General features: G+C 46.8%; 1 protein-coding gene across 20 annotated transcripts in view; it reads right to left on the minus strand.

Annotated features, from left to right (window-relative positions):
• The window catches only part of USP54 (ubiquitin specific peptidase 54), a 279,027-nt gene that overhangs the window by 47,297 nt on the left and 204,791 nt on the right, over positions 1–26,939 (minus strand). For all 20 annotated transcript variants that reach the window (XM_073352837.2, XM_073352834.2, XM_073352844.2 and 17 more), the window contains 4 exons: positions 23,184–23,315; positions 22,584–22,955; positions 8,497–8,728; positions 5,585–5,724 (listed from right to left, as the gene is read on the minus strand). In XM_073352837.2, coding sequence (XP_073208938.2) covers positions 5,585–5,724; positions 8,497–8,728; positions 22,584–22,955; positions 23,184–23,315 — 876 coding nt within the window. The remainder of the gene's footprint in view (positions 1–5,584; positions 5,725–8,496; positions 8,729–22,583; positions 22,956–23,183; positions 23,316–26,939) is intronic.

A 26,939-nucleotide genomic window follows, 5' to 3' on the forward strand; every position in this document is an offset into this window, starting at 1 on the left:
CCAGCACATCATACACCAGGAGGAGTGATCCTTAGATACTGAATCCCTGTGAAAATCCTCCTCCTTGTCTCCAGCCTGCCTTGACTCCCAGTATCTGGTTTTTGTCAGTCTCTAACTCCCTGTCTCTTGGCCTTGATGTGAGGCCTCCCTCACATCAATAAAAGTTACTGATGCATGGCTTTAGGACCATGCTGTGTAATTAACATACTAGTATAGCACGAGGAATGCACCAAGCAGGGATAGGTGGTAGATAAGACAAGGGTTTGTTTATTGGCTAAGGTTTCCGATGCACGAAGGCAACATGCTTTGCTAAAAAGTATATAACCTTTGTATAATCTGTATTCAGGGTCCCCCCCGGCTAGCAGGGGGGCACCACGCTCGAGCGTAATAAACTTAGTGTCTTTTGGGAACTCTGCAGTTGTGGACTTTGTTTCTGTGCCTCAGCCTAGATTCGAACTGTGCGTGTCCTACCAGGTGTAATTCGCAGCATTGGTGCGCGTGTCCTACCAGGTGTAATTCGCAGCATTGGTGCGCGTGTCCTACCAGGTGTAATTCGCAGCAGTTGTATGTGTGTCCTACCAGGTATAATTTGAAACACAGAATACATGGCACTTCCTGTTCTGCCTGGACACGAACAAGTCCACCCAGGGAGTTCCCACCTCTGGAAGATCACGCTGATCACCTGCAGATGGAGTGACTACTCGTGTCAAGATGAGAAGGTCCTGCTGAGGTGATCTGCCAACACATTCCTGGCCCCGGGAAGGTGCGTTGCCAAAAGATGAATGGCATGTTGCACACAGAAGTCCCACAGCCAGAGAGCTTCTTTGCATAGGGCTGATGCTCGTCGATATAAAACATTGCGACAGGCCAAGTGAACCACTCTGAGCTCTCTGACATTTATGTGGAGCGAGCGATCATCCTGAGACCAACAACCTTGAGTGCTGAGATCACCCATTTAGGCTCCCCAACCCAAATCTGAGGCATCACCAGGGTCATTGTCAGGGCCGGGGCTGCGAAGGGGATTCCTTTCAACACCAATTTGGGATTCAGCCACGATTCCAGGGATGACTGTATATGGTCCGGCACCCTGACTACACAGTCCAGATCATGCCTGTTGGGGACATAGACTAATGCCAGCCATACCTGCAGGGGTCTGAGGTGGAATAGCATATGCTGCACAGGCTGTATGTGGCCTAACAACCTCAGGCACATGTGAGCAGTGGTGAGCAGGTGGGCCCTCACATTTGAGATCAGGTTGGACATAGCTTGGAAACGGACCTCCAGGAGGAAAGCTCTGACCTGGATGGAGTCGAGTACCACTCCTATGAACTCTATCCATTGCACTGGCGTCAGGGTCAATTTCTTTTCATTTATTAACAGACCCAGATCATGACAGGTGGAGCGTACCAGATTGAGGCTCCTTTGCACCTGAGATCATCCCTTGATGAGTTAGTCATTGAGGTATGGATAGACCCGAAACCCTTGACACCTCAGGTAAGTGGCTAGTGGCGCCATACACTTTGTAAATACTCTCAGGGCCAATGAGAGTTTGAAGGGTAGTGCTGTGAATTGGAAATGGTGTCGGCCCACCACAAAATCTGTGCCCTTGGAAGATGAAGATACGAAAGTATGAGTCCTTCAAGTCGAGGGCAGCATACCAGTCTCCTGGATCCAGGGAGGGAATAATGGAGGCTAGGGAGACCATGTGAAACTTCTTGAGATATTTATTGAGGCGTCACAGGTCTAGAATGGGTCTTGGGCCCCCTTTCGCTTTTGGGATTAGGAAACAGCGGGAATAGAACCTTTTCCCCCCTTATTTCTTGAGGGACCACCTCTACTGCCCCCAGCTGTAGGAGGTTCTCTACCTCCTGAACGAGGAGTTGCTGTGAGAAGGGTCCCTGAAGAGGGACGGGGAATGTGGGGTGGAGGGGGGGCAACCAAGAACTGCAGGGTGCAGCCCAGCGATATCATATTGAGCACCCAATGGACTGAGGTTACTTGTGACCATGCTGACTGGAAGGGGCACAGGTAGTAGAGGAAAGGATAGGAAGGTGGATCCTGGGATCTGATTGTGACACTGATCTCGAGCGCACTATCAAAATGCCTGCTTTTGGACCCATTGGTGTCTCACAGGGCCAGGACGTGTGGGTGAGAGGAAGGGGGTGACGGCGTTTAAACTCTTGTCTTCTTCCTTCCTCCTGTAGGCACTTTGTTTAGAAGAGTCCGTCAAGTGACTCCCAGGACCTAGGTGGCAGATTGGGCTGGAACTCTTTTCTTGCTGTCTACAGTGTGTGGAGGCCCAGCAAGCACACAGTGGTTCAGGAGTCTGAGTCCATGGAGCCTCACATCCATCAGCTCCGAGAAGAGCCCAGTGCCTTCAAATGGAAGGTCCTGGATGGAGGACTGCATTTCCTAGGACAGACCCAAGGATTGTAGCCAAGAGCTGTGCCTCATTACCAAAGCCAAGGCAACGACTCTGGCAGCCGAACTGGCAGCATCCAAGGCTATCTGGAGGGAGCCCCTTGCCACCGCCTTGCCCTCTTCCCAGATCATGGCAAACTCCTGGCCAAGGTCCTGCGGCAAGGCTTCCCTAAACTTGTTGAGGGAGTCCCAGACATTAAAGTTATACCTTCCCAACAAGGCCTGGTAGTTGGACACATGGAACTGGAGACTGGCCATTGAATAAGTTTTCCCTCCAAAGAGGTCCAGTCTCTTGGCATCCTTATTCTTAGGTGTGGCACTCGCCTGACCTTGCCTGTCTCTTTCGTTGGCCGCAGATACAACCAGCAACCCAGAGGGCAGGTGTGTATAAAGAATTTCAAACCCCATAGGGGGAACAGAATATTTCTTTTCTGCCCACTTGGAGGGAGGCGGAATAGATTAGGGGGTTTGTCTTAGCAATCTTGAGAACCCCTTCACGGACCAGCAACACAACCTGTGCTGGGGTTGCAGCTGATAGCACGTCAAAGGGGGTGTCCGACTGCTTTGCCAGCTCCTCAGCCTCCAGTTTCAGGTTGGAAGCCACCCTCTTGAGCAGGGTCTGGCACTCCTTAAAGTCATCGGGAGGGCTGGCGTGGGAGGGGTCTGCCTCCTCCTTGTCCCGTGACAAAAAGGATGAAGGCAACATTGGGGGAGAGGCTGGGGCACTTTCCCCCACTGGGGATGGCTCCCGCGGCATTGCCACCTGCTCTTTCAATCCTGTGATGGAGTCTGTGCTGTGTTCCGAGCACAGTACCAGCGGTGCAGGGAGTCGCTTGTCTGAAGCAGCTAGGGAGGGGAGGAGTGGTGTGAATAAGGAACTGGCATCATCGGTACGCGCCATGGGTTCCAACAAGACCACTGAGCAGGTCAGTGGCCCAGCTGCCATGCAGCCACCACAGGTGCTGTGCTGGTCTCCAGAGCCGAGGGTGATCGGTGCTTCCTTGGTGAGGGGCTAAATTCCTGCTCCAAATCAGATCAATCACCTTCCGGGGACCAGGGTGGGGGTGTGGAATCTTGTATGTGGTGGCTCATTTTTCAGTGCAGGGGACTGGTGCCTGGAAGATTACAACCAACACCTTTCCCAAGAACGGCGCCAAGGACTGGTGCCGAGCGGTCCTGCACTGGCAGATACCAAAGCGTTAAGGGATGTCTAGGGGATGGGGACCTGGGCCGGGGCGTTCACTGGCAGGAGGCGTGCCGTGCCAGGAATACGGAGACCGGTGCCTTGAACTGGGTGATCCACACCTCGTTGGTGGAGACCGCAAACGTGGTGCTCGGAATCTGGGCCATTCTGTTCTATTAATTTATTACATTTTGAATGTATTTCCTCTTAAATTGCACAGGGTTTTTTTTGCACTGGTTTTGTTACTCAATAAAATTATATTTTTGGAAAATAATTCATCTTTATTAATTCCTACCATACGCTGTAGAATGTCTAACAGTTCTGAAAGCACCCAACTGTTCTTGTACAGTGTGACACAACTCATAAGATCAGTGACAAAGTATGATAATCATAAGGGAGAATAAGACCAATGAGAGGGATATAACTAACATTAGAAAATAGCAAAATTATGAGATAATATGCAAGGAAATTTTGGAACATGAATTTGGTTTCTGTTAAATTATACTTTTGAAAGGTGGAACCGAGCAAATCTGGATTTAAACATGTTTTGAACATAATTAAGAAGAGTTGGAAGTATGTTCTAACCCACTGCTCAGAGCTGAGAGTTTCTATACCACCTTGCCACCAGTAGGTCCTGAATTTCTACTGATAAATACTGATGTCAGCTGTGTTTATCATCATTCAAACCCTCAGAGCTCAGGACTGACATAAGTGTGATGCAGGTCAGGGCTATTGTGATCAGTAAAAGGATCTACTTTTCTAGAAGATCAATTTCCCTCCATTTCAGTTATCTGAAATATACTTAAAAATGGAATCTTGTAACAAAATAAATGAGCGAAACCAAGGTCTAAATGTTATAATCTTCTAAGGATATGACATTTTACTTTGACACTTTCTTTGTCAAAAGGAATATATCCCTCCTCCCATGTTGATTCCCAAAAGGCAGCTGTTTCTGCAGTACATCTTGTTCACTTGCAAGCTGGTAGCAGAGTGCACACTTCAATGTAAATTTAGCAAGACTGCTGGACCAACCCCTTATCCCTCCCAAAGCTATTTAGTTTCTATTTGTCTCCTCTCCATCAGTGTCCGAAGTAGAAATGTTGCAGTATTACTTTGAGCTCCCTTGAAGCACAGCCTTGTCCTTGGATCCATTGACCCAAGAAGCAATCAATGGTACAAGAAGGGAGTCATTTGATGAAGTAACCCTCTCCTAACGTGGTGCACAAACCATAACCCTTCTTACTGTGTTTTTAATTCTCAACCGAGGCTATGCAAAGTTAGCGAGATCCTTAGCTTTAGTATATAAAAGGAATACCTACCTAGATATTCTTTTCATCTGCTTATGCAGCTAGATCAAAAAGGGATATAAAAACTATGTGCCAGGAGTCTTCCAATGCAACCAATCAACAACCCCCTATAGACACAAAAGTCTTGTTTTCAGAAGCTATCTTTTTCCCACCCTTGAACTCTAGAATCAATATCTGCTCAGGAATCTTGCACTCCAAAGGACAAGTATCCCTAGGAAAGTTGAGCCTTTGTCCAATTACCTTAAATTATCTCCTACCTTTTTTATTTATTTTTCCTATCTCCTTTTTATTTCTGAGAAGTTTGGTTCTAGATGCTGTTGCAAGCTTGCTTCTTAACAAGAGATAACAATCCTCTATCTGCACAGTTGGGTGGATGAAATTATAGGAGGAGGAAGGAGAAGTATTTCCTCTGGTGTATTAGTATACAGTTGCCAGAGGAAGGATACCAAGCAAGATGAATAAAAGATATGTTGCCACAGACTCATGGTGATACTGACTGGTAATGTTGTAAACCAGAACTGTAGCCAAAAGTTGTACCAGATTCCTGAGTCTTTTTCCCTTTCTTGCATCTGCCTCCACTGTGAAGGCAAAAATATCCACGGAATAAGTAATTACCTCAATATATTTTATACTCCATGATTGTGGATATTTGGGGTTTGAAAACGTAGCTTACCATTCCCAACAGAGTTCTGGCTGCTTGTCCAACCACCAGTCGATGAAGCAGATTCCACTTCTAAGATGCTGCTACTGTGTGACTTTGGGATATTACGCCAGGCAGGAACCAACCCACCAGCTCGCTTCATATGAGAATCCCTTGAAGAAGACGAGAGAAAACCAATGGATTAACATCTGGCCAATATTTTCAGGGGATGGAGAGGTGTAGGGTACTGGAGAGAAGGACTAGACAGCCCTACATTTTTCCAATCTGGCAGTAACATTTCATCTTCACCTTACTTTCACACAGTCTCAAAAGAGAAGGCAAAAGGATTCTATGGGAAAATCCTGGGGGGGGGGAGCATCCATTTCTTCTCAATAAATGATATTTTCTAAAGATTTTATGCTTTGACATAGGAATCTGGGCTCTCTTTCTCGGTCCCCAAGTGTAAGAATTATCTCCCTTATTCCCAAACAAACCAAAAACTATAACCTCCAGTCATGCATTTTCTGCAAGAAGGATTATAAAAACTGCATCAAAACTTCCAAACACCAGTTCCTCTTGATTTTGGCACTAAATCCCCTTATTGTATAAAATAGTAAAAAGAGCTCTCAAAAGGAATGATGGCGAATGTGGCTCCCTGCAGAACATGGCTTTCATAAAATAGCAACTGCAGCTATGTCACAATCTGCCCTTTTCTACAAGTATCACTGTATAGATCTTCATTCCTGGAAACTATGGAGCTGCAAGGAATTTCTCTACTGAAGATGACACTGGTTCCTTAGGAGACCCTAAGCAAGTAATACATGCCAAAAGCATTCTCTGGAGAGTTAACTGTTCAGAACAGATTTTTAAGATCTACACAAACAACAACTCTTTTGTAAAACCATGAGTGTGATCTCCTTTTACAGTAGTCACAGGCACCAGAGATGAAGATTGAAAGGTATATTTATTTATTAGGGCTGTCAAGAGATTAAAAAAATAATCATGATTAATTGCACCGTTAAATAATAATAGAACACCATTTATTTAAATATTTTTGGATGTTTTCTACTATGTCAAACTTTAGAGCCTACAAGTCCAATCAGTCCTACTTCTTGTTCAGCCAATCACTCAAACAGGTTTGTTTACATTTGCAGAAGATAATGCTGCCTGCTACTTGTTTACAATGTCACCTGAAAGTGAGAAAAGGTATTTGCATGGCACCGTTGTAGCCGGCGCTGCAAGATATTTACATGCCAGATGCGCTCAAGATTATGTCCCTTGATGCTTCAACCACCATTCCAGAGGATGTGCGCCCATGCTGACAGGTTCTGCTCGATAACAATCCAAAGCAATGCAGACTGACGCATGTTCATTTTCATAATCTGAATCAGATGCCACCTGCAGAAGGCTGATTTTCTTTTTTGGTGGTTCGGATTCTGTAGTTTCCGCATCGGAGTGTTGCTCTTTTAAAACTTCTGAAAGCATTCTCCCTACCTCGTCCCACTCAGATTTTGGAAGGCACCTTCAGATTCTTAAATCTTGGGTCGAGTGCTGTAGCTATCTTTAGAAATTTCACATTGGTATCTTCTTTGAATTTTGTCAAATTTGCAGTAAAAGTGTTCTTAAAATGAATATGTGCTGGGTCATCATCCGAGACTGCTATAACATGAAATATATGGCAGAATGAGGGTAAAACAGAGCAGGAGACATACAATTCTTCCCCAAGGAGTTCAGTCACAAATTTAATTAACACATTTTTTAATGAGCGTCATCAGCATGGAAGCATGTCCTCTGGAACAATGGCCACAGCACGAAGAGGCAAATGAATCTTTAGCACATCTGGCATGTAAATATCTTGCAACGCCAGCTACAACAGTGTCATACAAACACCTGTTCTCACTTTCAGGTGACATTGTAAATAAGAAGCGGGCAGCATTACCTCCCATAAATGTAAACAAATTTGTTTGTCTGAGCAATTGGCTGAACAAGAAATAGGACTGAGTGGAATTGTAGGCTCTAAAGTTTTACATGGTTTTGTTTTTGAGTGCAGTTATGTAACAAAAAAAAAATCTACATTTGTAAGTTGCACTTTTATGATAAAGAGATTGCACAACAGTACTTGTATGAGGTGAACTGAAAAATATTTCTTTTATCATTTTATAGTGCAAATATTTGTAATAAAAATAATATAAAGTGTGCACTGTGCACTTTGTATACTGTGATGTAACTGAAATTGATAAATTTGAAAATTTAGAAAAACATCCAAAAATATTTAATAAATTTCAATTGGTATTCTATTGTTTAACAGTGCGATTAATTGCAATTAATTTTTTTTTAGTTAATTGTGTGAGTTAACTGCGGTTAATTGACAGCCCTGTTATTTATGCATGCTATGTATTCTAAACCACTCAGGAGGCCCCAATAAAGTCCTCAAGCAGACATGGTCTCATGTCAGTCCATTAACACTACAAATGCTCCAGATTAGAGCCTGACACAGGGATTCTCACTGTCGGACAGTAATTTAACTGAGACAAAGATAACAGGGCAGTTTAACTCTTGACATGGAAAGCACAGTGACAGACATCTTCTAAATTTAAAACAAACTGTCTCCATCCTGCAACTTCAGTTTTTGACAGAGCCTAAGGACAGAGCTCTGTATTTACATCCATTTTCTTAATCCCAATTCCCGTAGTTGGTCATTCCTCTCAATCATGAACCGTACAAATGAATGACCATCCAAACAGGGAAGACTGTCATGGCACAACATATCCAGCTTCCTATTTCCCATAATCTACCTGCATCACAGTCTACAAGAACTGCTGGCTGGGACTGAATGTCAATACTTAAGTTTCTTATTATAGAACTACAGTTTAGTTCTCAGAGGTTCTGGTGTTCAGGGCCATAAGAGAAGCAAAAGTCCAAGAGTGCACTTTATTAAAATCTACCTGTGGGTGCTTGAGCTCTCAGACAAGGGCATGTCCAGACTGACTGGGCTGTTGCTGTTGCGTTCACTGCTTTCATAGCCAGATTCCATCCTTTGGATCAGACGAGGATGCTGATCCATCAGGTGCTGGGTGCCCCGACCTCGACCCCAGTGCTTATACCTGATGTTTAGTTGGTTTGGCCTTATTCCTTGAGTTGCTGGTTCCTTCAGCTCATCCTCTGCAAATTCCTTGGCTGTCAAGAGAAAAGAATATGGGATGGCAGAAGTGTAAGGTTTAATTCCATCAAGTTACCTGCTAGTATTCTGGATTCTGAACCACGTTTAAACCAAATGAGCTGCTTCTGTGTTCAGGGATCAAATTGACCAGATAATTTCAAAAAGCCTCGACAATATCTTTATAGCATCTCTAAAAACATGAAGTAATTTCCAGAGGAGCAAGAGAAATGAAGCTTTAGACTCATGCAGATTCTCCCCAAACTGACTTCTTTTTAAATACCTGCCAGTTAGTGGAACCTGCTTCATCCAAAGGAAAACAAAATCTATGAGCCAGGAGTTCGAGTCATCTCTGTTAGGGTGAATATAGAAAAGGCCAGAAAGAGGGATATATTTCAATAGAGAAAGGGAAAGAGAAGATTAGCCACCTTGTGCAGTAATTGAGGTTCTTCAAGATGGTTGTCTCCGTGGGTGCTCCACTTTAGGTGTCTTGACGCCCTGTGCTTGTAATCGGAGATTTGTGGTAGCAGTGCCCGGTTGGGCTGCGCACATGCCGTAGCCGTCTCACACTGCTCCAAGTGGTTACATAGCGGTGTGCAGCCAACCATGCCCATGTTCCCTCTCTACCCCAGAGAATCTATGTGAAACTTTGAAGTAGAGGGAAGGAGGGTGGGTAGTGGAGCACCCATAGGGATACTAATCTTAAAGAACCTCAGTTACTGCACCAGGTGAGTAACCTCTTCTTCTTCAAATTGGAGGATTGGGCCGAAAGAAATCTAATGAGGTTCAACAAGGACAAGTGCAGAGTCCTGCACTTAGGAAGGAAGAATCCCATGCACCGCTACAGGCTGGGGACGGACTGGCTAAGCACCAGTTCTGCAGAAAAGGACCTGGGGATTACAGTGGATGAGAAACTGGATATGAGTCAGCAGTGTGCCCTCGTTGCCAAGAAGGCTAACGGCATATTGGACTGCATTAGTAGGAGCATTGCCAGCAGATTGAGGGAAGTGATTATTCTCCTTTATTTGGCACTGGTGAGGCCACATCTGGAGTACTGTGTCCAGTTTTGGGCCCCCCACTACAGAAAGGATGTGGACAAATTGGAGAAAGTCCAGCGGAGGGCAACGAAAATGATTAGGGGGCTGGGGCACATGACTTATGAGGAGAGGCTGAGGGAACTGCGCTTGTTTAGGCTGCAGAAGAGAAGAGTGAGGTGGGATTTGACAGCAGCCTTCAACTACCTGAAGGGGGGTTCCAAAGAGGATGGAGGTCAGCTGTTCTCAGTGGTGGCAGATGACAGAACAAGGAGCAATGGTCTCAAGTTGCAGTGGGGGAGGTCTAGGTTGGATAGTAGGAAACACTATTTCACTAGGAGGGTGGTGGAGCACTGGACTGGGTTACCTAGGGATGTGGTGGAATCTCCATCCTTCGAGGTTTTTAAGGCCCAGGTTGACAAAGCCCTGGCTGGGATGATTTAGTTGGTGTTGGTCCTGCTTTGAGCAGGTGGTTGGACTAGATGACCTCCTGAGGTCTCATCCAACCCTAATCTTCTATGATTCTTCAAGGAATGCCCCTGTGGGTGCTCCACTTTAGGTTACTATTGAGCAGTGCCCCTCAGTGGAGGGGAGGGGCTTTGGAGTTGGGTTATTGATAACACCATGAGCCCAAAGTGAGCATCTGATGCTGATTGTTGCTCTATAGCATAATGTTTAGTAAATGTATGGACTAATGTTCAGTTTGCTGCTCTACAAATGTCAGTGATAGGAACATTATTGAGAAAGGCCGCGGATGTTGCATGTGCTCTGGTGCTTTAGGAGCACAGTTGAATATATCCTGATATCCATTTGCATAGTTGCTGTTTGGAGATGGTTTGACTCATTGAGTGTTTTGTTATGGAAACTAATAGTCTTAGTGATTTTCTAAATGTTTTTGTTCTTTCAGTGTAGAAAGCTCATGCTCTGTGAACATCCAATGTGCTGAGTGAGGCCTCCCTCCTGTCCACATGTGGCTTTGGATAAAACTCAGGTAAGAATATAGGCTGTTTCAAATGAAAGGGGGAGGAGACTTTGGTTTCTCTTGGGTTGGAACCTGGGATGTAGTTGTAGGATTACTTTATCTTTAAAGAATATTGTATAAGGTGAGTATACCATTATGGCACCTAATTGTCCCACTCTGGTGGATGTGATGGCAATGAGAAAAGCCACCTTCATGGACAAAACAAAAAGCAGGTTGTAAGGGGTTCAAATGGCTTTCCCAGGAGTCTGTGTAGAACAAGGTTGAGGTCCCACACGGGTGTAGGATTTCTTATTGTGGGATAAGTGTTTTCAATGCCTTTAAGGAAACATTTAATTGTCAGGTGAGTGAATATAGTGACCCCATCCACATTGTCATGAAAGGAGGAAATAGCAGCCATGTGTACTCTAATGGACCTTGTGGATAGCACAGATTTTTTTAAGACTTTGTATATTGTCCAGAATCCTCGAGAGGGGGGGACAATTGTGGTAAGATCTGTTTATCCAGGTGCAGAATCATTTCCACTTATGGACATACGTCTTTCTCGTACTTGGTCTCTGATTGTTCAGTAACAGATCTTTTACTTCCTCAGAACAGGCCTCCTCGACCCCAGTCAGCCAGGGAGTATCCAGGCCTTGAGATGGAGTACTGTGAGGTTGGGATGTCCTGCATCTTGTGATACAAGATGAGGTACTAAGGGAAGGGTTCAAGGTGGTTTCACCACCATCTGAAGCTGGTATGGGAACCATGTTTGTCTGGGCCATGCAGCTGCAATAAGAATTACCTGGATTTGCCCTGTTTGATCTTGTGAATTACACAGTTTAGGAGTGGGGTTGGAAGAAATGCATACATCAGTGGTGCCGCTTAGGGATTATTGTCCCAATCCTGCCCTGGAGCAATATTGTGGGCACTTGACGTTCTGAGCTGTGGCAAATAGATCTTTGGTGGGGAACCCCTATAGTTTGAATATGGATTTGAGAATTCCGGGATCCATCTCCCACTCATGGGTTTGTGAGAAGTCTCCGCTTACTACATATGTTGTTGTATTCTGACATCCCGGAAGATAGAATGCCAATATCTCTATGTTGTTGTGATGTACCAATTCCAAAATCATATTGCCTCTGTACATAGGGAGTATGATCATGCTCCCCCTTGGCGGTTCATGTAAAACATGCTTTCTATATTGTCTGTGAGGATCTTGATGACATTGTTCTTGATTAGAGAGAGAAAGTGGTCACATGCATTTCGGATTGCCTTTAGCTCCAATAAGTTTATGTGCAGGTTGGCATCCGCTGGGGACCAGTGGCCTTGGAACATATTGTTTAGTAAGGCCTGGTCTACACTTACTCAACAATATGTTCCAAGTCCGTGTGTGTGTAATCAATCTAAGTTATGCAACTTCAGCTAAGTGAATAACGTAGCTGAAGTCGACATACTTAGATCTACTTACCGTGGTGTCTTCACTGTGGTAAGTTGATGGCTGATGCTCTCCTGTTGACTCCGTCTGCCCCTGTCGCCCTGGTGGAGTACTGGAGTCGACGGAAGAGCACTCAGCGGTTGATTTATCGCATCTAGACAAATCAACCCCTGCTAGATCGATTGCTGCCTGTTGATCCAGCAGGTAATGTAGACAAGGCCTAAGTGTGCCCCCGAACCTATTAGGGAAGCGTCTGTCGTGATTGCCATGGTTGGAGTTCTTTGTTGGAAAGGGACTCCTGAACAGATGTTCTTAGGTTGTGTCCACCATGTTAGAGAGTCTTTTACTCTGTGTGGCATTGTAAGGCATCTCTTGAGAGAGTGCGGCATATACACTGTTCGAAGCCAGGCCTGCAAGCATCTCATGTAGCGTGTGGCAAGTTTGACAACAAACATTGTTGCTGACATATACCCTAAGAGTTGTAATCATGGGTGTTTGTAGGCTGTCTATCACCACTGAAATTAGATTGACAAGAGTGAGAAAAAGTTGCTGGGGTAGCACTGCTGTTGCTGTTAGACAGTTGAGACGGGCTCCTATGAATTCCAACTTTTGGACAGGAACCAGTGTGGACTTTTGTGCATTTATTTGCAACCCTAGGTTTGTGAAAACCTACTCTGTTTCTTTTTGTTTGCAGGTACTTAACGCCCAGGGTTTTTAAGGTTGCCCTTGAGTCTTTTAGGGTGCGTAATGACATATTGGTTTTGCCTGCAAATAGTTTCTGACCCTCAAAGGGTAAGTCCTTGACTGTTGCCTGAACCTCCCTTGGGAACCCGGAGAGGTGGAGCCAAGATGCACAATTCATGACCACAGATATGATAGATCATGCTGCTGCGTGTGCAGAGTCAAGGGAGGCCTGTAGGGCCCTAGCGATGAGAGACCCTTTGGAAATGTTAGCCTTGTACTATTCTTTTTTGTCACTGGGTAAATTTTTCAATAAATTCTGACATTTTGGAGAACAGATTGTGTGTATATTTAGCCAGTAGGGCCGCATAATTGGCAATGCGGAACAGAAGTGTAGCTGAGGAATAGGCTTTCCATCCAAAAAGGTCCAGCCTTTTCCAATCCTTATCATACGGGGTCATTCGGGACTGCTGTTGTTTCCCCCTTTGGTTGACTGCCTCCACTACTAAGGAGTTTGGTGTAGGGTGTGTAAGTAGAAACTCATCCCTTTTTGCTGGCACATAATATTTTTTGTCAAACCTCTTACATGAGGGTGGTGCTGTAGCAGGTATTTTTGCAGGCTCCATGATTGCATCATTAATTGGCAGGGCTATCTATGCCGCTTGGTATGTCTGGAATATTTCAGTGAGTTTTTGTTGGGCTTCTGGTAGCTGTTCTAATGAAATGTCTAGGGATTCAGCTACCCTTTTGAAGAGGTCCTGAAAGGATTTTAAGTCATCCCCCATAGTGGGATGGTGTGGCATTATGGTTTTGTCCATTGACGATGATAGAAGTGAGTAGGCGGCAAAGTGTCATGTTCAGCTGTGTCCTCGTATGTTCCTCAGTCTCTTCCTCTTGTCTTTCTGAAGGAGCTGGGACAGTTGGTGAAGGGGATCGTGCTGCTCTGGACCTGGGTAAGTTAAGGGGTCTGCAGTGTTGGGCCCTATACATTACCCATGGATCCCAGTATGACCAGTTAGGTGGGAATGTTATGGGGGACGGTGCCCAGGGGTGACCATACCATTCTTGCATGTCTGTAGGTGGTTGGTGATGAGATGGTCCAGGCTTGGGTGAGGAGTGGCAAGGAGTGTATATTAATGCATCATCCTCTTCTTCCTCATCACTGGAGATAGGAGGGGCTGAGATGCAGGGAATGGTCAATTGGCTTGGTTCCGATCTGGCTGGGGTACCCTCGGTACTGAGTAAAGGACATTCAGGCGTTGAAGCCACTGTCAAGTCTGCACGCCTCAGGAACTGCTGCAGAACTGTGACGCTCAGTGCCAGAGATGGCATTGTGAACGACCCAGGAGTATGAATTGAAGCTGCTGGTGCTGAGGATTTAGAGCTATACAGCATAGGTACAGCAGGTGGCGCCATTGTACTGCTCAGTGCCAACGTTTTCTTCAGCTCCATGGGTACCGAGCTGGAAGGTTTCACTTTTCTGTGTGAACCTACATTTGAGCTTGCCCGCATAGGGTCTTTAGCTCTTTAGGAACTCTCGGTGCTGGACGGCCCCAGTGCCACACGGTCCAGCATGCTCCGTGCCGTCTGTACCCGGGCAGATTTTTCCATTGGAGATCGTTTTCTTTTAGGTGATTCTTGGTGTGGGGATGTCTGCGACCGCTTTTTGGTAGCTTTTCTTGGAACGGGTGCCTTGCCAGCCGTTGTTGGAGCAGAACCCGTCAGGCGGCTGCTGGCGACCGTTAATCAGGCAGTGTCCAGGATTCGGGGCTTGAGGCTGGCCTGAGGGATTTCTCCATCATGAGGAGCTTCAGTTGGAGATCCCTGACTTTTCTTGCCCTAGCTGTCAGCTTTCTGCAGTGTGGGCACTTTTGAGTAACGTGTGTCTCGCCGAGGCAGTGGACAAACTGTGTGTGGTCGTCAGAGACCGTTATGGAGTGTCTGCAATTCAGGTAGTGTTTAAAGCCAGGTGAGCTTGGCATACCTGAGAGAATTGGTCTCTTAGAAGAAAAAACAGGGATAAACCTTGTTTGAAACTATAGCGGTGTACCTGTTGGAGAGACAGGGTAAGGTAAAAAGGAAAAAATAATTTTTTTGAATGAAGAAATAAAAAATTATAGTAGGGCAAGGGAATAAGGTAGCTAACTACAACTAAGTAACTACAACTGTTACCTACCTTTCGTAACTGTTGTTCTTTGAGATGTGTTGTTCATTCCATTCTAGGTGAGGGACACCCATGTGTGTGGACGTCAGAGATTTTTGCCTTAGCAGTATCCATAGGGCCAGCTGTGGCACCCTCAGGAGTGGCGCTCCCATACGGTGGTATATCAGGTGCCGCCGACCCTATGCCCTCTCAGTTCCTTCTTGCCGACAACTCCAACAGAGGGGCAGGAGGGCAGGTAATGGAATGGACATGAGCAACACATCTTGAAGAACAACAGTTACGCAAGGTAGGTAACCGTTTTTCCTTTTCGAGTGCTTGCTCATGTTGATTCCATTGTAGGTGACTCACAAACAGTACCAATGGAGGCGGGCTCGGAGTTCATGGTCTTGCAGCTTGCAGCACTGCTCTGCCAAAGCCAGTGTCATCCCGAGCTTGCTGTGTAAATGCATAATGAGATGTGGACAGATGACCAGGTTTCTTGGATTGGCACCTGTTCCAGGAAGGCTGCTGATTACGCCTGCACCCTAGTCGAGTAAGCCGTCAAGATCGCTGGTGGGGGCACCTTTGTCAATTCATAACCGTAGTGGATGCAGGCTGTGATCCACAACGATATTCTCTGGGCAGACACTGGGCAACCTTTCATCCTGTCTGCGACAGCAGCGAACAACTGCGTTGATTTATGGAACAGCTTCGTTCTATCTGTGTAGAAGGCCAGCACCCATCTGACATCTAGGATATGCAGCCTGCGTTTGTCATCCGTCGCATGAGGCTTGGGACAGAAGACCGGTAAGTAAACATCTTGACCAGTATGAAACTGGGAAACAACCTTGGGCAGAAAAGCTGGGTGTGGCGCAACTGGACCTTGTCCTTGTAGAAGACCGTATATGGCAGCTCAGAGGCAAGCGCCCTGATCTCGGACACCCTGTGGGCTGGTTATAGCAACCAAGAAAGAAACCTTCCAGGAGAGAAGCAGGAGGGAGCAGGAAGCCAAGAGTTCGAAGGGAGGACCCAAGAGTCTTTACAGCAAAATATTCAGGTCCCAAGGGGTAACCGGGTCCCAGACATGTGAGTAGAGGTGCACCAGATCTTTCAAGAGCCGCACTGTCATAGGACGGGCAAAGACTGTCCTGCCTTGAAACAGAGGGTTAAACATCGAAATAGCCGCCAGGTGAACCTTGACCAAAGAGAGTGACAGGCCCTGAAGCTTAAGGTGCAGCAGATAGTCTAGGATGTCCTGCAGTGGGGCCTCTTCTGCCCCATTGTGTCGATCTGAGGCCCAACACGTGAACCGCATCAACTTTGCCAAGTAGTAGCCTGGGAGAAAGTTTTCTGCTGCCCAGCAGGACCTGTTGGACACCAGCAGAGCATGCCCATTCATCCATACTTAGCCACACAGTAGCCAAGCTGTCAAGTGCAGAGCCGACAGTTCAGATGACACAGAACATGATCCTGGAACAGCAAGTCCGGCTGAAGAGGCAGCTGCAGCAGGGTGGCTGCCAAAAGACTCAGCAGCATGCCGAACCAGTGTTGGTGAGGCCATGCTCGGGCTATGAGGATGACGCTCGCTCTGTCTTGCTTCACCTTTAGCAGGACCTTGTGAATCAATGGTACTGGCAGAAAGGTACATTAGCATTCCCGACCATGGAATCAAGAAAGCATCTGACAGGGAGCCTTTGTCCCTGCCCTGCAGAGAACAGAACACATGGCACTTTCTGTTCTGCCTGGATGAGAACAGGTCCACCTGGGGAGTCCCCCACCTGTGGAAGATCAGGCTGACCACCTCTGGATGGAGTGACTATTTGTGGCGAGATGAGAAGGTCCTGCTGAGGCAATCTGCCAAGACATTCTTGGTTCCAGGCAAGTGGGTGGCTACCAGATGAATGGCATGCTGCACACAAAAGTCCCAGAAGAGGAGCGCCTCCTGACACAGGGCTGAAGACCTGGCACTGCTTTGCCTCTTGATGTAATACATCGTGGCAGTATTGTCTGTGAGGACCTGCACCACCTTGCCTTTTAAGTGGGGGTAAGAAAGCCTGACAGACCAGGTGAACAGCTCTGAGCTCCCTTACATTGATATGAAGGGCTAGGTCATGTTGAAACCAGTGGTCCTGGTTGCTGAGCTCACCCAAGTGGGCTCCCCAGCCCAGATCCGATGCGTCTGAAAACAGGGTAAGTGATGGGGAACCCCTTGTAGCACTGACTTGGGATCCAGCCACCAGCCCAGGGACGAAAGGATGTCATTCAGCACCGTAATCACTCGGTTCAGGGTGTGCCTGCTGGGGACTTAGATCGAGGCCCGCCATGCTTGCAGAGGCTGTAGATGAAGTCTAGCATGGCTGACCACGTACATGCATGTGGCCATTTGGCCCATCAGTTGCAGGCAGGTGTGGGCTGTGGTGAGCGAGTGGCTCATCATGTGGGAGATCAGGTCTGACATGGCCCGAAAACACACTTCCGGAAGGAAGACCTTGGCCGGCATGGAGTCGAGAACCACTCCAATAAACTCTGTGTGTTGAACTGGTGTTAACATGGACTTTTCTGTGTTTATCAACAGGCCGAGGTCACGGCAGGTGAAACGCACCAGCTCGAGGCTCCTCTGCACCTGCCCCAGAGACCTGATCTTGAGGAGCCAGTCCTCGAAATATAGGAAAATCTGGACCCCTTGACATCTCAGGTAAGCCGCTGCTGGCACCACACACTTTGTGAACACCCTGGGTGCCGAGGACGGGCCAAAGAGTAGCACTGTGAACTGGAAATGGCACCTGGCCACTATAAAACACAGGAAATACCTGTGACCCAGCAATATGGAGACATGAAAGTAAGTGTCCTTTAAGTTGAGAGCGGCGTACCAGTCTCCTCAATCCAGGGAGGGGATGATGGAGGCCAGGGATACCATGCGGAACTTCAACTTCTTGAGGTGATGCAGGTCCAGGATGAGTCTTAGGCCGCCCTTTTGCCTTCAGGATTAGGAAGTAATGGGAGCAGAATATTCTTCCTTCCATGTCCTGAGGAACCTCCTCCACAGCCCCCAGGCACAAGAGCTTTTTGACTTCCTGACTGAGGAGTTGCTTGTGAGAGGGTCCCTGAAGAGGGATGGGGAAGAGCATGGGTGGGAGGGAGGGGGAGCTGTACATTGCAGGGTATAGCCCCAAGATGATATATCCAGGATCCAGTGGTCTGAGGTTACCTACAACAAGCCAAATGGTAGGGGCAGAGATGGTCAAGGAAGAGATGGGGAGGATCCAGGTAGCTGACTGAGGCATCACTCGAGTGCACCCTCAAAATTAGCACTTTTGGCCCCCTACATGTTTGGCGGGCCCAGGTTATGCAAGTGAGCCGGAGGAAAAAGGGCACTGATGGCTAAAACTAGTGTCTCTTCTCCTTGCAGAGCCCTGATGGGGCTGCCAGGATCTTGGCAGTGGAGGAGGCCAGAATGGCTTATGAGCAGACAGCGGTGTGCACATGCCCAACAAGCAAAGAGTGGCTCTGTGTCCTTCAACCCATGCAGCCTGGCATCCGTCTGCTCAGAGAAGAGACCAACCCTGTGGAAAGGAAGGTCCTGAATCGAGGTCTGCATCTTCTGGGAGAGGCCAGCTGTTTGGAGCCAGGAGCTGCGCTGCATAACCACTGCCAACATGCCTAACCGATCCGCTGAGTCCGGCATATCCCATGCCATTTGCAGGGAGCATCTGGCCACCACGGTGCCCTCCAGCACCAAGGTGCCGAACTCCTGGACCAAATCCTGCAAGAGGGATTCTTGGAACTTTCTGAGACGATCCCAGAAATTAAAGTTATATCTGCCCAACAGGGCTTGATGATTTGCCACCCAAAATTGTAAGCTGGCAATTGAATAAATTTTTCTCCCAAAGAGATCGAGACTTTTGGCCTCTTTGTTCTTGTGAGTCGAGGCGGTATGACTGTGCTTGTCCTCATTGGCCGCAGACAAAACCAACAAGCCCGGGGGTGGGTGGGTATAAATGTATTCAAACCCTCTGGCTGGAACAAAGTACTTTTTTTCAGCCTTTCTGGAGGTGGGAGGAATGGAAGAGGGGGTTTGTCATAGGGCCTTGGCGACCTTAAGAACCTCTTCATGCATGGTAGGGTGACACGGGTGGGCGTAGAGGCTGAGAGGACATTGAAGAGAGTGTTCTCTTGCTCCGCCATTTCCTGCACCTCCAGCCCTAAATTCTCAGCTACACACCAAAGTAGTACCGATGTTCCTTGAAATCATCTGGTAGGCTAGCTCTTGAAGGTCCTGTGACTGCCTCGTGCAGGGCTGATGAGGAAGATTGGACCACTGGGAGAGGTCCCAGGGTTTCAACTACTGCTGGAGAAGTGGGCACAGGCTCTTCCACTGTGACCTCTGAATGACCCTCTGGCACTGAGCCTGGTGCCATCAGTGCTGCCAACCAGAGTTCCGACGTGGCGAACAAAGAGCACTGCAAAGGGGGGATCGTTATGACTGGTACATCCCACGCGCTCTAATAAGGCCACACTGCGCTGGCCACTGGCCGTGCTGCCACTGCGGTGCCGCAGATGACGGTGTGGGTTCCAGTGCCCAATCCCGCCAGTGGGGCCTGGGCGATGGGCTAAACTTGCCCTCCGTGCAGGAGGAATCACCTTCCTGCGAACAGGGAAGGACCGTCCATGCCTGGGTTTGTTTACTGGTCATGGCTACCGGCGACCAATGATCAGACGAGGGAGACTGGTGTTAGTACCAGGGAGATCGATACTGGTGACAGGGAGACCGGTGCCAAGACGAGGAACGCTCCCGGTGTGCCAACGATCGGGACTGACATTGAGAAGACAACTGATGGGAGGATGACTGGTGCCAGGAATAGTATGGGAAGTATCGACCCCATACAGGTGAGTGACACTGAGGGAAACTGGATGCTAGTCTGAGTGACCAATGGCAAGTCTCAGAGCCTCAAGTCTCGGATCCTCGGTGCGGTGAACAGGAACGTTGCCTCCTCTCCGGTGACCAGCAGTGTTCCCCTGCCCCTTGAAGGGTCTTGGCGGCTGGCTTGCCTTCTTGGGGAGCCTTAGCAGAGTCCTGTGGCACCAGAGTCATCATCGGAGCAGGTGGAGACCTGTGCTTTCTCTGCGCCTGGGAGGATGACAGTGCCGGCAGCGGCATGGGTCCCATACCGCTCCCAGGAGTTGGTGATGGACCTTTGAGGAGACTGGGGGGCTCAAACTGAGGAGGCATGAGGATGTGGCTCTGGAGTAGCCAGGCGGCTAGGCCTGGGTCCCTTGGCCCTTTTTGCCTGGAGCCGGGGAACTGCACTTTTTTGTTTTCCTTTTCGGCACCAGTAATGAGGCTCGGTGCTGGGAGGAAACAGGTGGTGGCGGTGCACTGTGCATGGAGGCCGAGGCGCTCGGTGAGACCTGTCATGACGGCTCAGAATCCAGGCGAAGGGCAGACTGCATCAGGAAGGCCCTGAGACGAATATCCTGCTCCTTTTGGGCTCAAGGCCAAAAGTTCTTACAGATCTGGTACCGACCCTTAACGTGTGACTCCCCCAAGCACTTAAGACAGCTGCTAGGGGTCACTAACAGGCATAGGCCCTGTTGCAATCTGAGCAGGGCTTAAACCCGGGAGACCGGGGCATGCCCCACCTGGGGCAAAGTCCCCACTGGGACCCTAACTAACTACACTTAACAACAACTTAACTAACACTATTCACAAACTATTTACAAAAGGCCCTAAGGTATGAAGTTTGTAGGAGAAAAAAACACTAGCACTTGCTAAGCGAAGGAAGGTGTGCTGACTAACCACCACTGGTGTTAAGACGGAACTGAGAGGGTGTAGGGCCGGAAGCGCCTAATATACCACCGCTTGAGTGCCGCACTCCAAAGAGCGCCATAGCCAGCCCTCTGGATACCACTAAGGCAAAAGTCTCTGACGACAGCACACGTGAATACGTACACACCCAAAATGGAATTGACATGAGTAATCACTCAAAGAGGAACTACGAACTATCTGAGGTAAGAGAGGACCCCGCTGATCGCTCAGACACAAGCTAAACGTGGCAGAAAAGGAACTGGGGAACGGTTGGCTGCGCACTGCTATGTAACTGCTTGGAGCGGCGCGTGCGTGGCCCATCCGGGTACTACTACCACAAATCTCTGATTACAAGCACAGGGCATCAAGACACCTTAAGTGGAGCACCCACAGGGACACTCCTCAAAGAATCTCTCCTTCTCCATAATTCTCTGCATTTGTGCACACAACTGTTTTGTGTACTAGTACCCACTTGTGCATTAGATAGTAAGATCTTTGGAGCAAGGATTTTGTTTTGATTCTCCATTCTCTGCTGCTCTAGCTTTTTGTGGTACTGTGCATTACATTATATGAAATCTATTTTAGAATTTTGGCATTCAGATTTTGACTACATTTTTTACTATAACTCATTATGCCTCTTTTCCTAATCTTTCATATTTTAGTGTTATCCTCCTTCTGATTTTAATGTGCATTCCTACTTGTCTTTGGTTGGTTCCCCTCATGCCCCTTTTCCATCCTTTCCATGAGTAATGTTCTCTCCCTCCTTCCTCAAGTTTTCTCCTTCCTCATTCCCACGATTGCTTCATCCCTTCCAATCCTCTTTAACTTCTAGATTCTCCCCAGCAATTTCCTCCATTTCTCTCTCCTCTCATCCCCCTCAGGTTTCCCCAACAATACCTTGGTCCTCCATCAACACAACCCGAACATTGCCAACACGCATTCTCTCCCCCACTCATCTCCCAACCATGAATTGGAACTCAGCAGCTCCAGCCATTTCTGGGCCCTGGGGAACAGCACCAGAAGGTGTCTGATCTGCAGTACCTTTGTAGGGTTTAGGGGATTTCTCTCCCCTAACTGGATGGTGAACACGACAATAAAGCTGCATGGATCTTTGTTGCATTCTCAGAGCAGGGGAAGGACCTGTGGATGGCAGGGGCTCTTGTTTCCAAACAGAGACTTCCCTACCCAAAGCAGTGCAGAGCTGGGCTTTGGCCTCTATCTACAGGTGCAGATTGAGGCAGGTCCAGGTAAACTATGGGTTGGGTGCTAGGGCTCATGACAAGCACTCAGAATAGGGAATGGTAGCTAGCAAGGGGAATTCTTTCATTCTCTAGTCCGAGACATCATGCTGCATATGCTGTGATTAGCAAGAGGAGGACAGAGGGCGCAGAATATATACACCGGTCAGAGGGAGCAGGCCAGCGCTGGGGCACACGTTTGAGACCAATGCATGAGAACATCCCGCAATGCAAATTCTTAGTTTCCCAGCAGCCTAGTCCAGGCTCTGTTTCAGCAGTATACACAACAGTGCTTCTCATCTTTGCTTCCACAGGAATGGATTTTAACAGAATATCAGACTGGAGAACAAAAATACATTGCACAGTGCATACACATACAGAAACTTCATATGCACTCCTCACCATCACCAAAGCAACTAGTGTGAAAAAGATGGGAGTGTGCTCAAGAGTGTGACAAAGTTTGGAACTGCCACTACATAGTTTCCATACAGCAGTTGAGGGTTATGATTAATTCTGCACCTAACTGTATTTTTCCAGTTACAACCCAACAACATATATCTCTTCCCCACCCCCTCACCTGCATCTTCAGAGAATGAGCTGAGCTGTGTGTAGCCACAATGGTTCCTCTTGTCTTTACTGAAGATGCTGTCTATGTTCAGTGATTCCCTTTTGGGTCTCCAGGTTGGACGGTACTTGCTAGATGAACTGGATTTGGATTCACTGCTGGTACTCTCCATTTCCCAGTCGCGAGAACGCACAGGCAAGTTCCTGGGGCGTCGTATCTTTGACTGACCTGCAACACTCCCTCCACAAGGAGAGCCTTGGTTGGTCTGGGCTGGTCGGTTGTGGATTATATTGCTGACTGTCTCTTTAAACTCTCTAAGTCTGCTGGTGCTGCTGGATGGCTTAGGGGCAGTTCTGGGGGCTTGTTTCTCCTTCAATGTTTCCCCTGCAGTATACAAAGGAGAAGGCAGGAGGAATAAAAATAACTTCATTTTAAATTGGTAGCACTATTCACAGCATCTTTCTGAAGCCATACAAAGGAAAATTAGCAAAGGCAAGATAGACCAAAAACACAGACCGGGAGACACACAGCAAGGGAGGTGCACATACACACAAAGAATCACAAAAACACATAAAGAGAGAGTGATGAAGAAATTAAAACAATGCCTCTTGCCTTCACTATGGTATCCTGATGACTGTATCTCATCCCCTTTTCGCCGAGACCGGCTAGAACTCCTCTTGCGGTCAGTCAGTGAGCTCTTTTTGGAAATATGCCTCTGATTACATTCACTGTCAGTCAAGTGTCCTGAAAGAATAAGAGAACACAGTTTAGATGGCAAGAGTCTTTGGATTGGTTGTTCAACAATCTAAGAATAGTAGGCCCTTCTCACTCTTCCTGAACCGCACAGACATTCCAATGCTAACTGGCAGCTTCTAGTAAGCAAAGTCATTTGCTTTAAATAATTTGTATCTAAAAGTTTATAAAAATAGTCACAAAAGAGCCACAAAGCAACTCCAGGGACTGTGTTAAATGAGATAGCTCATCCACAGAGATGGGAAGCAGTTGGTTGTGCCTTGCCTCATAATGCTCCAGGGACACCATTATCTTGCAATACCAACACTCCAGCAGCTCTCGTACTCAAACACACACAGCTCTTAAACAAACATGGCTAGTTTGATTTTATTCTCCTCACAAATTCTCTTTTGCTCACTACACACAAATCTTTTCTTTGCATCAACTGAGTTAGAAAATATTTGTTCATAATTTAGCACAGATTTTCCCTGTAAGGATTTGCCCTTTGGTAAGAGTGCCTCATCCTCAGACCAATTTACTACCAAACTAATGACCACAATAATTTTTTAAATTAAGTTCAAAATCCCTTGAAGTGAGATTACCAATAATGGTTACAAGTGTGTAAGCATTGAGCTTTGTGGTTCCTACAAGTCTAAGACCCCAAATCTGCAAACACATGCATGTGTGTGACTTTACTCACATGAGCAGTCCCATTCCAAATCAGGACTGCTCCCAAGCAGAGGGGCAGGACAAAGATGGAGTTTGGGAAGGAGATCCAGCCTTTCCACCATCAACTTCAATCTGGCATAGGTGTAGTGAATGAAAATTCCAATTCCCTGACAACTGTTCAATGGCCTTTGTGGGAGGAGCTGATGGTCCCAATCCAATTCCTCTCCAGAGAACCCATGTCGCAGATCTTGCCATTACAATTAGCTTTTTGAATTCATCTTTTAAAATAAATAATATCAAAATTCAAAAAACATATTAAAGCAAAAGGAGAGTTTGCTTTTTAGGTAGAGGTGCTACATCAACAAATAAAGATGTGACAGTGTGCATGCAAGGGCAACCCACTCAAACAGAGGCTGAGATTGAAACATCCTGTGTTTCAATTTGTCTGTGAAGCCAAGGAAGAGAGTGATTTTGTAATCGGTACTCTTTAGAAAGAGGCAATATATATGGAAGTGGGGAAAATAAGGAAAGAACAAGAGAGGCATCCGGAGGGAAGATTGGGGGGAGTGTAGGTAAATTAGGTGCCTGAGCAGGAAAGATGTCATGAAGTGGGTTTGGGGGAACTCACTCTTTCACAACATGAGCTTTGGATGACAGCAGGCACATAATGGTATTCTGTCAGTCTGTAAAGACTGAAGATATCTTGTAGCAGTTACCATGGTGATAAAAGAAGGCCATATTGCATTCAGAGTGCACAATTTCTTTAGCTAGCTTTAAAAAAAATTTCTTCCATTCTGATAGCAATGGTAGGTTAGGGCATTTCCAGTGTTGTCACAGCAGCTATTTAAAGAGTACCACTGCTGCTAGAGTTGGGTCTCTTAGACATGGCGAGAATATTTAATATTATCAAGTCCTAAAATGCACAATTAGCACAATTAGTGGATTGGGAGGTTGACAGCTTTAACAATACTCTCCTATATTTCCATTCATACTTTGGACAAGATCACAGTATGGACAGTATGTGCCACAGTCTCAGCAGAGGCGCCAAGTACTAAATGAGCATGGAGCCTGAATTACCTTGTTGCCCTAACCATGGTCCTTCCAGACCAGGGACAAAGTCCACTAGTGAGGCAGCATGGAGAAAGTTTGCAGTATCTGCACGCACGCTGTACCTGGGCTCTGAATTTCAATCTCCAGAGCTGTCAGTCTAGCACCTTTCATTAATTTTGCTGAATTCACTAAATTAACAAAACAGGATTTCTCCTAAGCAAAACAACATTTCTCAACCAACACATGCAAAATCTGCCCCTTGAAGTGTATTTTTACATACTAGATGCCTCATATTCAAGCAATCATATGGATTAATAGGCAGTCATGTCCATGAAAATTATCTTTATAGCCACAAAGGCTGGGAGCATGGGGTTAGAGAAGGGAATGAAACCAAATCACTTGAGACAGATCCCAATGTGATCTTAGGAGTTTGAGTAGAGGAGTTAGAATTCACGCATTATTTAGCTGAATTGGCTGCCAGAAGTGGCAGAGGGCTAGCTCAACCACACAGTGAGCCCCACCCATACCCATCCTGACGTACCCAGGTGTTTGAGGGCACATGACCCCAATTGTCTTCCGTCCCAGGAGGGCGATGTGGGATGGGGTCCACAGAATTCTGGGGTGGAGAAGTGGGGGAAGTGGCCATTAATGAAGAATCCAGCTTTCTCCCAGACTGATTCAATAGCAGTCGCAGTTGACAGGAGCGATGGGATGGCTCCTTTACAGCCCCAGGAGTCAGCATTTGATGGCTGAGCTGTTGCGTGAGGCTGGGAGATTAACTTTTTGGGGGGAAGACTTGAGTAGGGAGGGAGGGAGGACGGAGAAGACAAAGGGGGATGACCAAGTAGGGATTAGCTAATAGTCAGGGACTGAATATAGCTGAAGACTAGATCAGGAGAGAGGAGGCAGGTTTGAATTAGGCAGTAAGTGAGGGGTAAGAGCTGGAGGAAAAATATGGGATAAAGTTAGCATGAGAAGAAATAAAAGGAGAAAGTCACAACACAAATCATGAAATCAATATAAACGTTGAATTTTATCTGTTTGTGTATTTTCATTCCCTCTCCCACCCCTCACCTCTTCTGTCTACTTCGACTGTAACTGTTGCAGGGCAGGAGCCTCTCTAATTACGTCTGTGTCATTTTGGGATATAAATAATATCCCAGCATCTTAGGTTAACTAGGCTTTTTGTTGCTCTGAAGATCAATATAAGTTCTGGTTTTTCATCATCATCAAATTTTGCCCTACATTTCCCCTTCTATCTGTTTCTCTCTCATCTAGGACTACTGTGGCAGCCTTAGCTGCCAAACATTTAACCTGGAAATGCAAAATATATCAAACATCCAGAGCCAAAGGCTTGGAGTGCCAGTTACTGAATGCATAGAAAGGAATCAAAGAGCACCGAAGAACCCCTGTTTGAAATCTACTCTTTCACAAAGTCCAGTTCTTCATTGTGAGAAATACCTTCCCCCAGTCTGGTCTAAACTGTAAGTAAAGATTTGAACCACAGATGGATACATGTATGCTGTTACAAACAGGAGGGCAAGAACTTGCTGAGTGAAATAGCACCAAAATGTGCTGCTTGGAGAAATTTTGGTGCAATAAGGAACCGTTCATTTAACAGGTATGCCCTCTTTGTGAAACCTATTGGGTTTGGTGCACACAAAATTAGTTCCATTTACAGATATACTATTAACAGGTCAACCTTTGGCTATATGGAAAGTTCCGCTCTTTTAACTAGTGTAGTCCTTTATTAGAAATTAATGTCAAAGCTCTGTGCTGCATTCAGGAACAGACTGGCCAGGTCACAGGCTGGATGCTTTGTGACAAGCACAGGCCACAGCTGACAGGGTAGCTCTACACCTTGAGACCTCCACCCTATCTATTAGATTCTCCCACCAGACCCCTCACCCAACTTCC

Source organism: Lepidochelys kempii, chromosome 7 (genome assembly GCF_965140285.1).
Source record: "Lepidochelys kempii isolate rLepKem1 chromosome 7, rLepKem1.hap1, whole genome shotgun sequence".
Taxonomy (NCBI): domain Eukaryota; kingdom Metazoa; phylum Chordata; order Testudines; family Cheloniidae; genus Lepidochelys; species Lepidochelys kempii.